At 42.6% G+C, this 12301-nt stretch overlaps 1 protein-coding gene across 5 annotated transcripts in view; it reads left to right on the plus strand.

The window, feature by feature from the left end:
* The first annotated feature begins 1076 nt into the window (after nucleotides 1-1076).
* Nucleotides 1077-12301, plus strand: part of FBXL17 (F-box and leucine rich repeat protein 17) — a 471962-nt gene continuing 460737 nt past the window's right edge. For all 5 annotated transcript variants that reach the window (XM_060009049.1, XM_060009051.1, XM_060009050.1 and 2 more), the window contains exon 1: nucleotides 1077-2181. In XM_060009049.1, the coding sequence (XP_059865032.1) occupies nucleotides 1189-2181 (993 nt within the window). In that variant the 5' untranslated portion in view covers nucleotides 1077-1188. The remainder of the gene's footprint in view (nucleotides 2182-12301) is intronic.

The raw sequence follows: 12301 nt of genomic DNA on the forward strand, positions 1-12301 counted from the left end.
CCCAAGTCTGCCTAGAACCTTTTATCTTAGAGCAGGCACTGCATAATCATTTTTAAAGTACTGTACCTGATGGATGGATAGATGGGACTTGGAGGGTGCAGACGATAAAGTCATCCATAGCTTGCAGCCTGGAATGTTGGATGACTAACTGGGTTGAAAAAACTGTTTATCTTTCTGGTGTGTATAAATAATTTGATATATGCTTTCATTCTGAAATAAAGTTATGGAAAGTCCGTAGTCTGTCACAAGCAACAAGTATGCAAACAAGTGGAGAAACACTGCAGTGCCGCACTACCTGCTGTTAGTTCCTTACGTGAGAACTAGAGTCCTCACCAGCCCAGGGCCGCGCATCTGCCACTCCACCCGAGGGGCCGCCGGGGACCCAAGTCGGCCTTCAGGCGGAATCGAGTTTACCTATTCTTCGTGGCCCGGGTCTCCGAGTCGGGAGGTGGGGGTGAAAGAAAGAGCCGAGCGGCTCCCGGCCAATGGCAGTCCTTGAACTTATACCTAGAGACGTCAGCGCGGCAGTGCAAACGGATGCCACACAGCTGGCTCGGAAGCTTCTCCTCCCGCCCCACAAAAGGGGCGTGGGCTACGCGAAACCTTGGGCGACGGGAGGGAAGGGCGCGCGCAGCTCCCCGCGAGCCCCGCACCCTCGGAGGCCCGCTTCCCAGCAGTCCCCACCCGTCCCGGGTGAGCAGCCGGGCGCCCGCGCCCCCGCCCCGAGCGCGCCGCTGCCGCGGCTCCGCCCCCTCCCCGAGCAGGTCGCGCGCTCCTGCGGCTCCGAGCTGTGTCGCGGGCGCGCGCGCCGCCAGCGGAGCCGCAGTTAAAATGGTCCGAGCCGGACCCCGCGTTCCCCCTGCAGCCGTACTGACTGACTGAGCCGGCAGGCTCGCTCCCTCCGTCGCGTCCCCAAAGCTCGCGCCCATCGTTCTCCCGGCTTCCCGGGGCAAAGCATGTAGCCCCCATCCGGCGCCAGGCCGGCCCGCAGCTGACGCCCACCCCCCCCACCGTCGCGTGTGTGCCCGTGTGTGCGTGTGTGTGCGTGTGTGTGCGCAAGGCGGGCGACCCCGCCGCCCGCCGCGGGCCCGAGGCCCAGCCAGAGAGGGGCCTGCCTCGCTGCCGGGAGCCCGGCTGTCCGGGCCTCCCTACTTCTCTATCCCGGTCCCCCTCCTCGGGGCCTTCTATATGGGCCACCTTCTCTCGAAGGAGCCGCGTAACCGCCCAAGCCAGAAGAGGCCTCGCTGTTGCAGCTGGTGCCGCCGCCGCCGCCCTCTCCTCAGGCTGCCCCGCCGGACCCCGGCCAAGGCGCCCCCCCAGCCGGCGGCGCCCCGGAGCCGGGACTGCTTCTTCCGCGGGCCCTGCATGCTCTGCTTCATCGTGCACAGCCCCGGCGCGCCCGCCCCCGCCGGCCCAGAGGAGGAGCCGCCGCTCTCGCCGCCGCCGCCGCGGGACGGGGCCTACGCCGCGGCCGCCTCCTCGCAGCACCTGGCGCGGCGCTACGCGGCCCTGGCCGCCGAGGACTGCGCCGCCGCCGCCCGCCGCTTCCTGCTATCCTCGGCCGCCGCCGCCGCCGCCGCCGCCGCTTCGGCCTCGTCGCCCGCCTCCTGCTGCAAAGAGCTGGGGCTGGCCGCGGCAGCCGCCTGGGAACAGCAGGGCCGGAGCCTCTTCTTGGCCAGCCTGGGGCCCGTGCGCTTCCTGGGGCCGCCTGCCGCCGTGCAGCTCTTCCGGGGGCCGCCGCCGCCGGCCGAGCCCCCCACGCCTCCCGAGATGGTGTGCAAGCGGAAGGGGGCCGGGGTCCCCGCCTGCACCCCCTGTAAGCAGCCCCGCTGTGGCGGGGGGGCCTGCGGCGGCGGCGGCGGCAGCGGAGGAGGAGGAGGACCTGCGGGGGGAGGCGCCTCGCCGCCGCGGCCCCCCGACGCCGGCTGCTGCCAGGGCCCAGAGCAGCCACCGCAGCCTCTCTGCTCCCAGCGCTCCTCTCCTACTTCGGAAGGTGCCCCCACAGAGGCCGGTGGGAACGCCGTCCGAGCGGGGGGCACCGCCCCCTCGCCCGCCCAGCAGCACCACGAATGCGGCGACGCGGACTGTCAGGAGACCCCCGAAAATCCGTGCGACTGTCATAGGGAGCCATCCCCCGAAACCCCAGACATCAATCAGCTGCCGCCATCCATCCTGCTCAAGGTGGGTCCGGGCGAGTGGCGCGGGGATGCGCGCTGCCCCCCAACCCCGGCCCCCGCCTCGGAGGTTTTCTCTCTCCTCCCTCTAGGCACGGAGGAGGGGGTTCCCTGACAGCCGGAGACGTCCGAAGGGGAGATTGGGAAGCCAATGGGGAGGATGCCTATGGCATATTATTGAAGTAGAAAAACTTGGAGTCTACTAAATGTCTTTTAATAGCTTAGGTCTGTTGCGCATAATTCAGGGTTCATCTATTATTAGATTCCCAGCCCAGTGGTTTAGAAACTATTCGTAAGTTTTGTGTGAAATATTGTTTTATCACTTGAGCAGTTTACACTGACTGGGTGAAGACTTTGTATATTAGTGTTTGAAAGTCTTCAAACAGTATTTTCAGGTTTGATAGCTGCTAGTTGATGTCAAAAACAGTTAATTTCATTGATCATTTACCATGATCAGGCACTGTGCCAGAGCTTTATATACATAATATCTCATTTAATCCTTCAGTTAACGTTGTGAGAGAAATATTGTTAACATCCTTACTTTATACAAGAAGAAACTGATATTTCAGTGCCATGTGCCTACAGTAGTAAGTCAGGCAGAAGTGGTCTTTGCTCCTACGGAGCTTACAGTCTAGTGGGGCTTGAAGAGGTTGAATGACTTGCCCAAGGTCACACACAGACAGTAAGGGGCAGATCTGGGGAATTTAGGCCTGCCTGACTTGAAAACCCTTTTATTTATGCTGTGTTGTATTACCTTTGTACATTTTAACCCTTACATAAAAGCATACAGATTACCAGAAGGTAAGGACAAATGTATTTTTTGTTGGGGGATAGATGAGTGGGGGAAGAGGTAGGTGTCTTGTGGGAGCCTTGTCTCGCAACTACTAAGTAAAATTTGCAATTTTGTCAATGCTAGTGCTAGTCACGTAGTTATGTGATAGTTTGTAGTAAGCTATTATTAAAAAGTTATTTTTTCCCTCATTTTCTCTCTTCTCTCCCACCCCCACATCTGCAGCTTTCTGAAGCTTAATAAATATAAACCTGGTTACTCAGTGTGGATGATATTTAAGACTAGATAGAAAAACCTAGATAAGAATTTGGCTACTTTTATTGTTACTGAAGTTAAGTGTCATCAATTATAATTGTTGACAGTATAATTATATACTGTCAACAATATACTTTGATTAGACTTTTTGCATATTTGTAATCCTGTGTGTTTGGGTCTGTTTTATTGTGATATTAATATTTTTGTAAATAATATAGCAAAGGAGTGGGAAAGCTTACCTTTTCCTTGTGTCCAAATGTAATTGTTTAATTTACAGAGGTGTATTTTTGGAGGAGTAATCGCCACCTCTGTATGTTCAGGGTGTGCATTTTAGGGCGGAGGAAACATTCTTGAACCTTTTAAATTAGTGGATGACATGGACAAATTAAATATCAGCGAATACTTGGTGTAGAGGTTTGATTGCTGTCTTGTTTGGTAAGTAAGACTGTTTAAAAACAAAACAAAAACCAGGTACTTCCCACTTTCTACCTAAACCATTATTATTTCATGAAATAGAGAATATTAATACAAAAACGAAAGAAAAAAAAGGTGGTAGGACATGATTTCATAATAAAGAGACTTATATAGAATAAGTTTATTTCATTTGCTACATTGTTCTTTTCCACATTTTTGCTAGGGACTGTTGAAAACCTGATCTAAGGGACATTTGGGGAAATTACTCATTGGACTTACCTATTGTGTTGGAGTATTTAGACATGTTATATAGATTTCCATTACTTGTATTAGAAACTTGGATAAAGATACTCTGTGTGGTTTTCATGGTCCTGGTGGTGTTCAGCACAGAGTGAGTCAGACTGTCTGGAATGAATTGAAATCGAGGTTTTTTAGTGTTTACCAACCGAAGTAGAACTTTTGGGGATAAGGCTTTGGGGGGCAGAGGCTCTGGTGACACAGATAGTGTCCATTGCTCTATCTTCTCCCCTAAGTACAGTGCCTGGCATTTAATAGCACTCAGTAAATATTGATGAACAAGTGAATGACCAGGTTTTTAGGAAGTCTGGGCTGAGACTCTGGGTGAATATGCCATGCCAGTAAGGGAAGTCTCTAAGGAGTGTTTCTATCCTGAGTTGTTGTTTTGAGCCACAGTAGAGCCATTGGATGGTGAAGAGTTTCTGGCTCTGTTTAGGTGTGGAGAAGAGAAGACTTAGGGAGCTATGACAATTTTCTTTACAGTACCAGAGAGTTGTTGCATGGAGAGGCACAAATCCATTATCCCCATTAGAAAGTATGTCCTACTCCCCTGATAATGGGCGATAACTTCTATAATTGTATTGCTGCGGCCTTTGTACCAGAAGTTACTACAGTTGTAGAAAAGGGGGATGTGGAGGGGAGAGAGTTTGGGAGAGAGACGTGAGGAAATGTGATTCAAAGATGTTTTTAGGGAAGTTGACTCAAACTACCATACTTGCTCAGTTTTTTCCAGGTATGGCAACAGCAAAAGAAAACTAAATTCTTTCTACTGTGGTTCATAGGCAGATTTTTTGGCCCAATATCAATACGGCTTTTTCTTTTTCAATTTTACTTTTATGTAAGTAGTATTACTTGTTTTAAAATATTCAAATAATGCCCGTAAAGCAAAAGTTGGCCTTGGTTCACCCCCTACTCTCCTATCTAGTTTTCTCTCCAGAGGTCACTAACCACTGTTATCAGTTTAGATTTTTCCTCTAGAGTTGTACTGTGGAGTACAGTAGCCGCTAGCCACATGTTGCTATTTAAATTTAAAGTAGTTAAAATGAAATAAAATTTAAAATTCAGTTTCTTAGTCACAGTAGCTGCATTTCAGGGATCAGTAGTCATGCGTGGCTGGCAGCTACTGTACTGGACTGTGCAGTTCCAGAATATTTTTTTCTTTGTAGAGAGCCCTGTGTAAAACTTCATAGCCTTTCGTAAATGGCATCAAAATGTACATGTTCTGCAATTGTTTTCATTAACAGTATGATTTGGAGGGTTTTTTTAATTAGTGAGTGTATGGTTTCCTTCATTCTTTTTAACTGTTGTATAGTATCCCATAGTATTATGCCATACTATATTTATTTCAGTATGGTATAATTGGATGTTTTCAATTTATTACTATTGTAAACAATGCTAATAGATGTTTTCTATGCACATGTGGTCATTTTTCTAGGGTAGATTTCAAGAAGTGGAATTTCAGGGTTGAAGAATGTGATTCTCTGAAAATTTAAAAAGTCCTTTCTAACTGTAGGAGCTCTGTAAAGATGAAATGAATTTTTTCTCAAAATGGTGAACTTCATTGGAAATCATAGTTATGTAACTTCAGGAAGAGACCTTTGAGGTCATCTTGTCACTCCCTACTTCTTATGCATGAAGAAACAGGCCTGTAGAAGTGATATGGCTTACCCCAAGACATTTCAGATAGTGAATGGCAGACCCTGGGCTAGAACCCAGCTCAGTGTTTCCAGGTTTAGAGATCTTTTCAACATATGGTGTAAAAGGGCTTAGATAGTCTTCTCTCAGAAATTTATGAGATTCCTGAACTAGGGAGTGGGGGGAAGCTTACACCAGCCAACATCTAACCATTATGAGTCAGAGGCTAATTTTATAATTGGGTCTGTAAGGTTGAATTGTGTCTTTAAATATTAGAAATTTGAGAAGCAGGGACTGGCTCTTCAAAGGTCAACTGTGGGAATAGCATTTTCTAAAGTACTTAAGCCTGTTACATATGATCTTGGACTGGTAAATGGATTGTTTTGGATCACATAAGCTAGCTTCAGTCTTTGCTACCTGTTGCCTTTATTACTTTAAGCAACCTTACCTACTGATATCACAATTATATTTTTATATAGTGGATCCACTATAACAGTTTTACCAAATGATAGCAATGGAATATTTTTCTTTAAGTAGTAGCTATTTGAGTAACTGGGTATTTTGAATCTATATTTAAATTTTAGAGGCTTTGTATGGTATATATTTAGATATCTTGCTCTCTGTCAGCAGACTATTTCTTTCCAAAGGAAACCAGGTGAGAGACCCAAAATCTATCACCATCATTAGAAAACCACTTCACCATGAATGCATCTATGATAATGTATCAGTAGTTGTTAAATTTGTATTTTTATAGCTTTATTATGAACAGGTTGCTTTAGTGATCGAGGAAGAGTTTTATAAGAGAGGTGTGCTTTGGAGGAAAGCTTATGTATCTGATCTGTTTTTTTCAAATATGAAAACAAGGATAAAAGCAATGACAATGGGAGTTGAAGAAAAAAAGTGATGCGACTTTTTAAAGCTTTAAATGTAGATTACTAGTGGGTAAGAGGAGCTAAGTTACATGTAGCTTTTCATGAGTGCTTTGACTTAAGGCTCCAGTACCAGATAAATTCTAGAAAGTATGGCTCTGGAGTTCTAGGGATGGTTTAGCCAGTGCTAAAATGGAGTGTCCTTAGGAAGTCAGGTTCAAGATTGTTCTTTGCTGGAGAATGCCTAGTAATCTTGGATAATTTAATCAAATCAGGCTACCAAAAGGTGAGATTTTTTTTTCTTCTCATTTTGAGAAGGCTATACATTTTGGCGCCTTGTAAAGAGTAGCTGTCAAGGGGAGTAACCTTAAGCTGTTCTTTACCAACGTAAGATACCAGGTTGTATAAATGATAGGGAATGTAAGGGAAGATATGTGAAGGCAAATATGGAAGCATTTAATATTAAAATAATAGTTTCTTAAAAAGTTACTTACCTTTGGTTAAATATCCTGTTTTATGCTTATCAAGAATCTTGAAGCAACAAACATATATTGTCCAGCACTGGGAAATATAGCCATTATTTTGTAATGACTTTAAATGGAGTATAACTGTAAAAATATTGAATCACTATGTTGTACACCTGAAACTACTATAATATTGTGAATCAACTATACTTCAATTAGAAATAAAGAATCTTGCCCAAGTCTTGGCCAATTTGGTGTTCAAGTGATGTGGTAAGGGCATCCATGTGGTGGAAGAAGCTAGCAACAGTGATGGGAGATTGGTTACATACATACATACATACATGCATGCATTCCCTCGCTCTGCCCTCTGAGAGGATCTTTGAGCAGCAATACGCAAGACAGTGAGTACACTTAGTGTCCAGATCTTAGCTTCTAAATATCATTCTCTGCTAAAAGGAATCAGTGTTCCTTGGAGAAATGACTGATTCCAGGACTGGGACAAGTAAAGCACAAGATGAGCTTGGAATATTTTGAGCCAGAATGCAAGGAAGTGCTCAGAGAATAATGGAGATATGTCAAAAGAACACATTATTTCATAGTGTCTCCTCCCAAAATACTTAAAAAAAAGTCTTGTTTTATTGAATTTTGTGACTGGCTTTCGAATAAAACTTATTCTTGTGTAAATACCTGACTTTGCTATAGACTAACACTCTATGTAGTAACAGTTGGGGGTTTTATTAGTTTGCTGTGCTTTAAATTTTAATGATTAAATTGTGAGAAATTATTTTACAGATTAGGAAATAGTTTTAGAATCTGTGACTTCCCTATGGCTGTACGGTTAGAAAAATACCAGAAAGGGAATTCCCTGGAGGTCCAGTGGTTAGGACTCACCGCTTTCACTGCCGGGGCCCAGGTTCAATCCCGGGTCGGAGAACTAAGATCCCTGCAAGCCCCGTGTGGCCAAAAAAAAAAAAAAGTACCAGAAATATGTTTTGTGTCTCTGTTTTTCTAAATGGTGCTTTATTCAACAGACTGTTTAGTAAATTTTACTTTCAAGCTTTTGGCAAGCAATATAAGTAGAATATTTAAGAAAGAGGCAAGATATGGTGTACATAGGAAAAAAATTGAAAAGGCCAAAAAAGTTAAACTGACATAGAGAAGATAGTCAATATAAAATAGCTACACAGATTTACTTCTTATATTTCTATAACTTGCATACAGTCTGCATGCTCATAAGCCTTAAGTCCTTTCTGTAGTAATATCTGATAGCACATAAGATCTCTTCATCAAGAAATGAAATGGCCAAATGTAGGTGTTGGCATGGTTGATTTTTAAGTACTGTAAAGGTCTGTGGGATATGTATGACCAAATGTTAAGCAGTGATACGTTCTCTGGAAGTTTTTTTAGTCTGAAGTATCTTCTGATACCTTATGTCAATGCCTCAGTCAAAAATAGAATCTTCAAGTTTTAGAAATATTTGGATATTGGCCTGGTAGTGATTAGTTCAGATTATATCAGTAATATGGCTTGTACATTTTCTGGTAATTAATAGCTTACTTGCATTGTCCAGATCTGCCAGTAAAGATCAAGAATATTAAGCATGTTTTCAACCCAGGTCCTGACTAGAAGTCATTGTTGTTTCCCAATATCCATTCGCCTTATATTCTTTTTAGTAACAGTACCCATCGTGTTCTAGTTAGGCACATGATTACCTAACGAGAGACTTTCTTAGCCTCTCATATAGGGGTGGCTATGTGACTAAATATTGGATAATAGAATGTGAGTGGAAGCAATGTATATGACTTCCAGATCACACTATAAAAGGCAGCTGCTTGTCCTTTGCTTCCTCTTCCCTTTTCCAGGGCTAGACCACCTGTATTAAAAGAGTAACCCATTTTCAACCCTATAAATTAGGGCAGTGATGAAAGAGCAACAAGATATAAGATGATAGATCCCTCGATCTAATACAGCGTTAGAGTACCTACTTGGCTTGGACTTCTGTCACGCTAAAGACATTGCTAACAGGCCTGTGTTAAAGTAAGCAATTTCCTGGCTTGATGCAAGTGCCATTTCAGTTTTTTCATTGTCATTTTTTCCTCTTTCTTATTTAGCAAAAATGTTCCAGGCCAGTCCTTTACAGACCTATGTTCTCTTTCTTCAAAGCAACCTTTGAAATGTTCTTTCTCTTGAATCTCAGATGATCCAAAGATAATTCAGAAATGCCTTTGACCATATAATCTTGAAACCAGTGAATAAATCTCATGTCTTAGTGTCTCCCACAGAAACCTAGGTACATGTGCACAGATGTTTGTTAAATGAGTTAAGAAAATAGCATGGTGCATAGTAGTTTTTTTCTGAGGAGTTAGGATAGGGACGAGATAGCATTTTAATGACAGAAAGAAAAGTGGGAATATTTAAACACGTGTTAGTTAATTATTTCTGTTTAACAAATTATGCAGTTTAAAACCACAAACATTTATTATCTCATATTTTCTGTGGGTTAGAATCCCTTTGTGGCTTAGCTGGGTCCTTCTGATCCAAGGTCTCTTATGAGGTTATATTCAGGTGTTTGTTGGGGCTACTGGACTGGGACTTGAGAATTTTCACCCAAGCTTACTTGCATGGTTTTTGGCAGGCCTCAGGTCCTTACTGGCCGTTGGCCAGATGCTTAAGTTCCTTGCCATGCCATTTGGGCTTCTCCATAGGGCTAATCACATAGAGCAACAGAGTCGAGAACACTCAAAATGGAAGCCACACTTTTCTTAATCTAATCTCTTCTGCCATACTCTGTTCATTAGAAGTGAGTCAGTAAATCCAGCTTACCCTCAAGAGGAGAGAATTACACAGGTGTAAATACCAGCAGGTGGGATCATTGAGGGCCATTTTGTAGGTTGCCTACCACAAGCCATATGCAAAGATCTATTAAATATGCATTGGTATTTTAGCTGAGTATTTTGCCTTTTTACTTTTATCCATCTTTGCTGGTACTGGTTTTATCTTTACTCACTTATTAATTTCCTTTCACCTGAATAAATAAGACCCATCTAGATCTATCTAGATTAGTCAATTTTGTGTTGATAACAATCCTCTCACTTTTACAAAGGAGAAAACTAAGGTTCAAAGAAGGTACGATCGAAAGTCGGACATATTTTAAACAAGGTGTTTCTTGGTTCCAGTGACTATGTTCCACGAATCTTCTCTTTGTTAAGGGACAAATTAGCCCTTTAAAGCCATGTAGTCCTTTAACCTTAAACAAATGATCTAGTCTCTCTAAATCTCTCTAAATTCTCTCATCTATAAAATGAGGGGAACAAGCATTAAAAATATCCACCAGAGAGGGACTTCCAGCTTTGGCTGCATGAAGAGTTTGGTGAATCGTCTCCACAAACACAAAACAAATATATATAAATTTTATATTTATATATATATATATATATATATATATATATATATATATATATATATATATATATATATATATAAATAACTGGGAAGAATTGCCCAAAACTATTTGGGCTTTGGAAATCGACCAAAAGCACACAACAAAATGAGACGCATTTATTCTTAGGAAAACTACTAGAGCTTCAGGTAAGAATAGTGGAGGTCTACACCACACTTGAATGAGGCCCCTACTGTACCCTCGAACCCCAGTACGTTTGGCAAGAATCAGGAGTTTGGAAAACCAGCAGCTTAGGTGTCTTAAGAGGGTAACTTAGTTTGGGGCAATAAGTAACAACCTGTGTTTGTCAACTAAAAGTGATGAACTTGTTAGGAAAAAAATGGTGAAAACCTACATATTTGCAAGTCTCATGTTGTGGTGCCAGTTGGGATGAGTGCGGGACGAGCTAGGAGTTTAACAGGCAGACCTTGGAAAAGAGAGAACCATAAACGGACAATAAGCTCTTAACATATCCTTGGCTTACTCTGAAACTATGCATATGTGCAGGGGAGACTTGAGAGTATCTAGCAGAAAGCAAGGGCTAAAGCAGACTTGAGTATAAGCCTTGAATATGCTTTTCCCATCCCACGCACAGATTGGAGAGCAGACTTGAGATGTTTGAGCATATCTTTGCCCAAATAACTAGCTGGAAACTAAGCAATTTAGACACAGGTTGACCTCCCTAGGAAGCCAGGCTAAAAACAAATATGAATAAGAATTAAAACTTGAGCAGAGACATTCAAACTTCAGGGGACTCATATCCTACCATTTAAGGCCAGGGAGATTAAAGTTGAAAAACAATTCTGAAAAGTAAATCAAATTCCAGAGTTGCTACAATATGTTATCTAAAATGTCTGGTTTTGAATGAAAAATTGAGACATGTAAAGAGACAGAAAAAAATGGAACCTATACTGAGAGAAAAGAAAGCAGTTAATAGAAGCTGAGTAGGCACAGATATTAGACTTAGCAGATAAAACTTTAAACTGCTATTATAAACATGTTAAAAGAATGGAAGGAAACATGATTTAAATTATAGAAGAATATGATAACATTGACCCAACAAATGGGAAATCTCAGTATGAAGAAGTGGAAAGTATAAAAAAGTATTCTTTGATGCTGTTGCAAATAGAAGTGCTTTCTTATTTCATTTCTGATTTGTTCATTGCTAGTATACAGAAATATTTGCTTATTAGCTCTAAATTTTTGTATGTATTTTTTTTCTGTATATAAGATCATGATATCTGTGACTATGGAACATTTTAATTCTTCCTTTCTAACCTGGATGCCTTTTATTTCTTTTCCTTACATAATTGCCCAGGCCAGAATCTCCAATACGATGTTGCATAGGAGTGGAGATGGTAGAAATCTTTTTCTTGTTCCTCATCTCAGGGGAAAACATTCAGTCTTTCACTATTAGGTATAATGATAATTGTGGAACTTTTATAGATGCCATCTATCACATTAAGGAAGTTTCCTTTTATTCCTAGTTTTCTGAGTATTTTTTGTCAAGAAAGGGTATTGGAGTTTGTCAAATGCTTTTTCTGCATTAATTGAGTTGGTTGGGTTTTTTAAACCTTCATTTTATTAATATGGTTAAATGGATTAATATGTTAAATGGATTTATTTTTGCATGTTGAACCATCTTTGCATTCCTGGGATAGATCCCACTTGGCCATGGTGTATGATCCTTTTAATATGCTGCTGGATTCAGTTTGCTAATACAGTTGACCCTTGAACAACATGGATTTGAACTGTGCAGGTTTTCTTACATGCAGATTTCTTTTCAAGAGTAAATACTGTAGTACTACGTGATGCTTGGTTGGTTGAATCCATGGGTGAGGAACCGCATATAGGGAGGGCCAACCAAAAGTGATACTTGGGTTTTCGACTGCATTGAGGGTCAGCACCCCAAACCTCTGCATTGTTCAAGGGTCAAATGTATTTTGTTAGGATTGTTTGCATTT

This window comes from Delphinus delphis, chromosome 3 (genome assembly GCF_949987515.2).
Source record: "Delphinus delphis chromosome 3, mDelDel1.2, whole genome shotgun sequence".
NCBI lineage: Eukaryota > Metazoa > Chordata > Mammalia > Artiodactyla > Delphinidae > Delphinus > Delphinus delphis.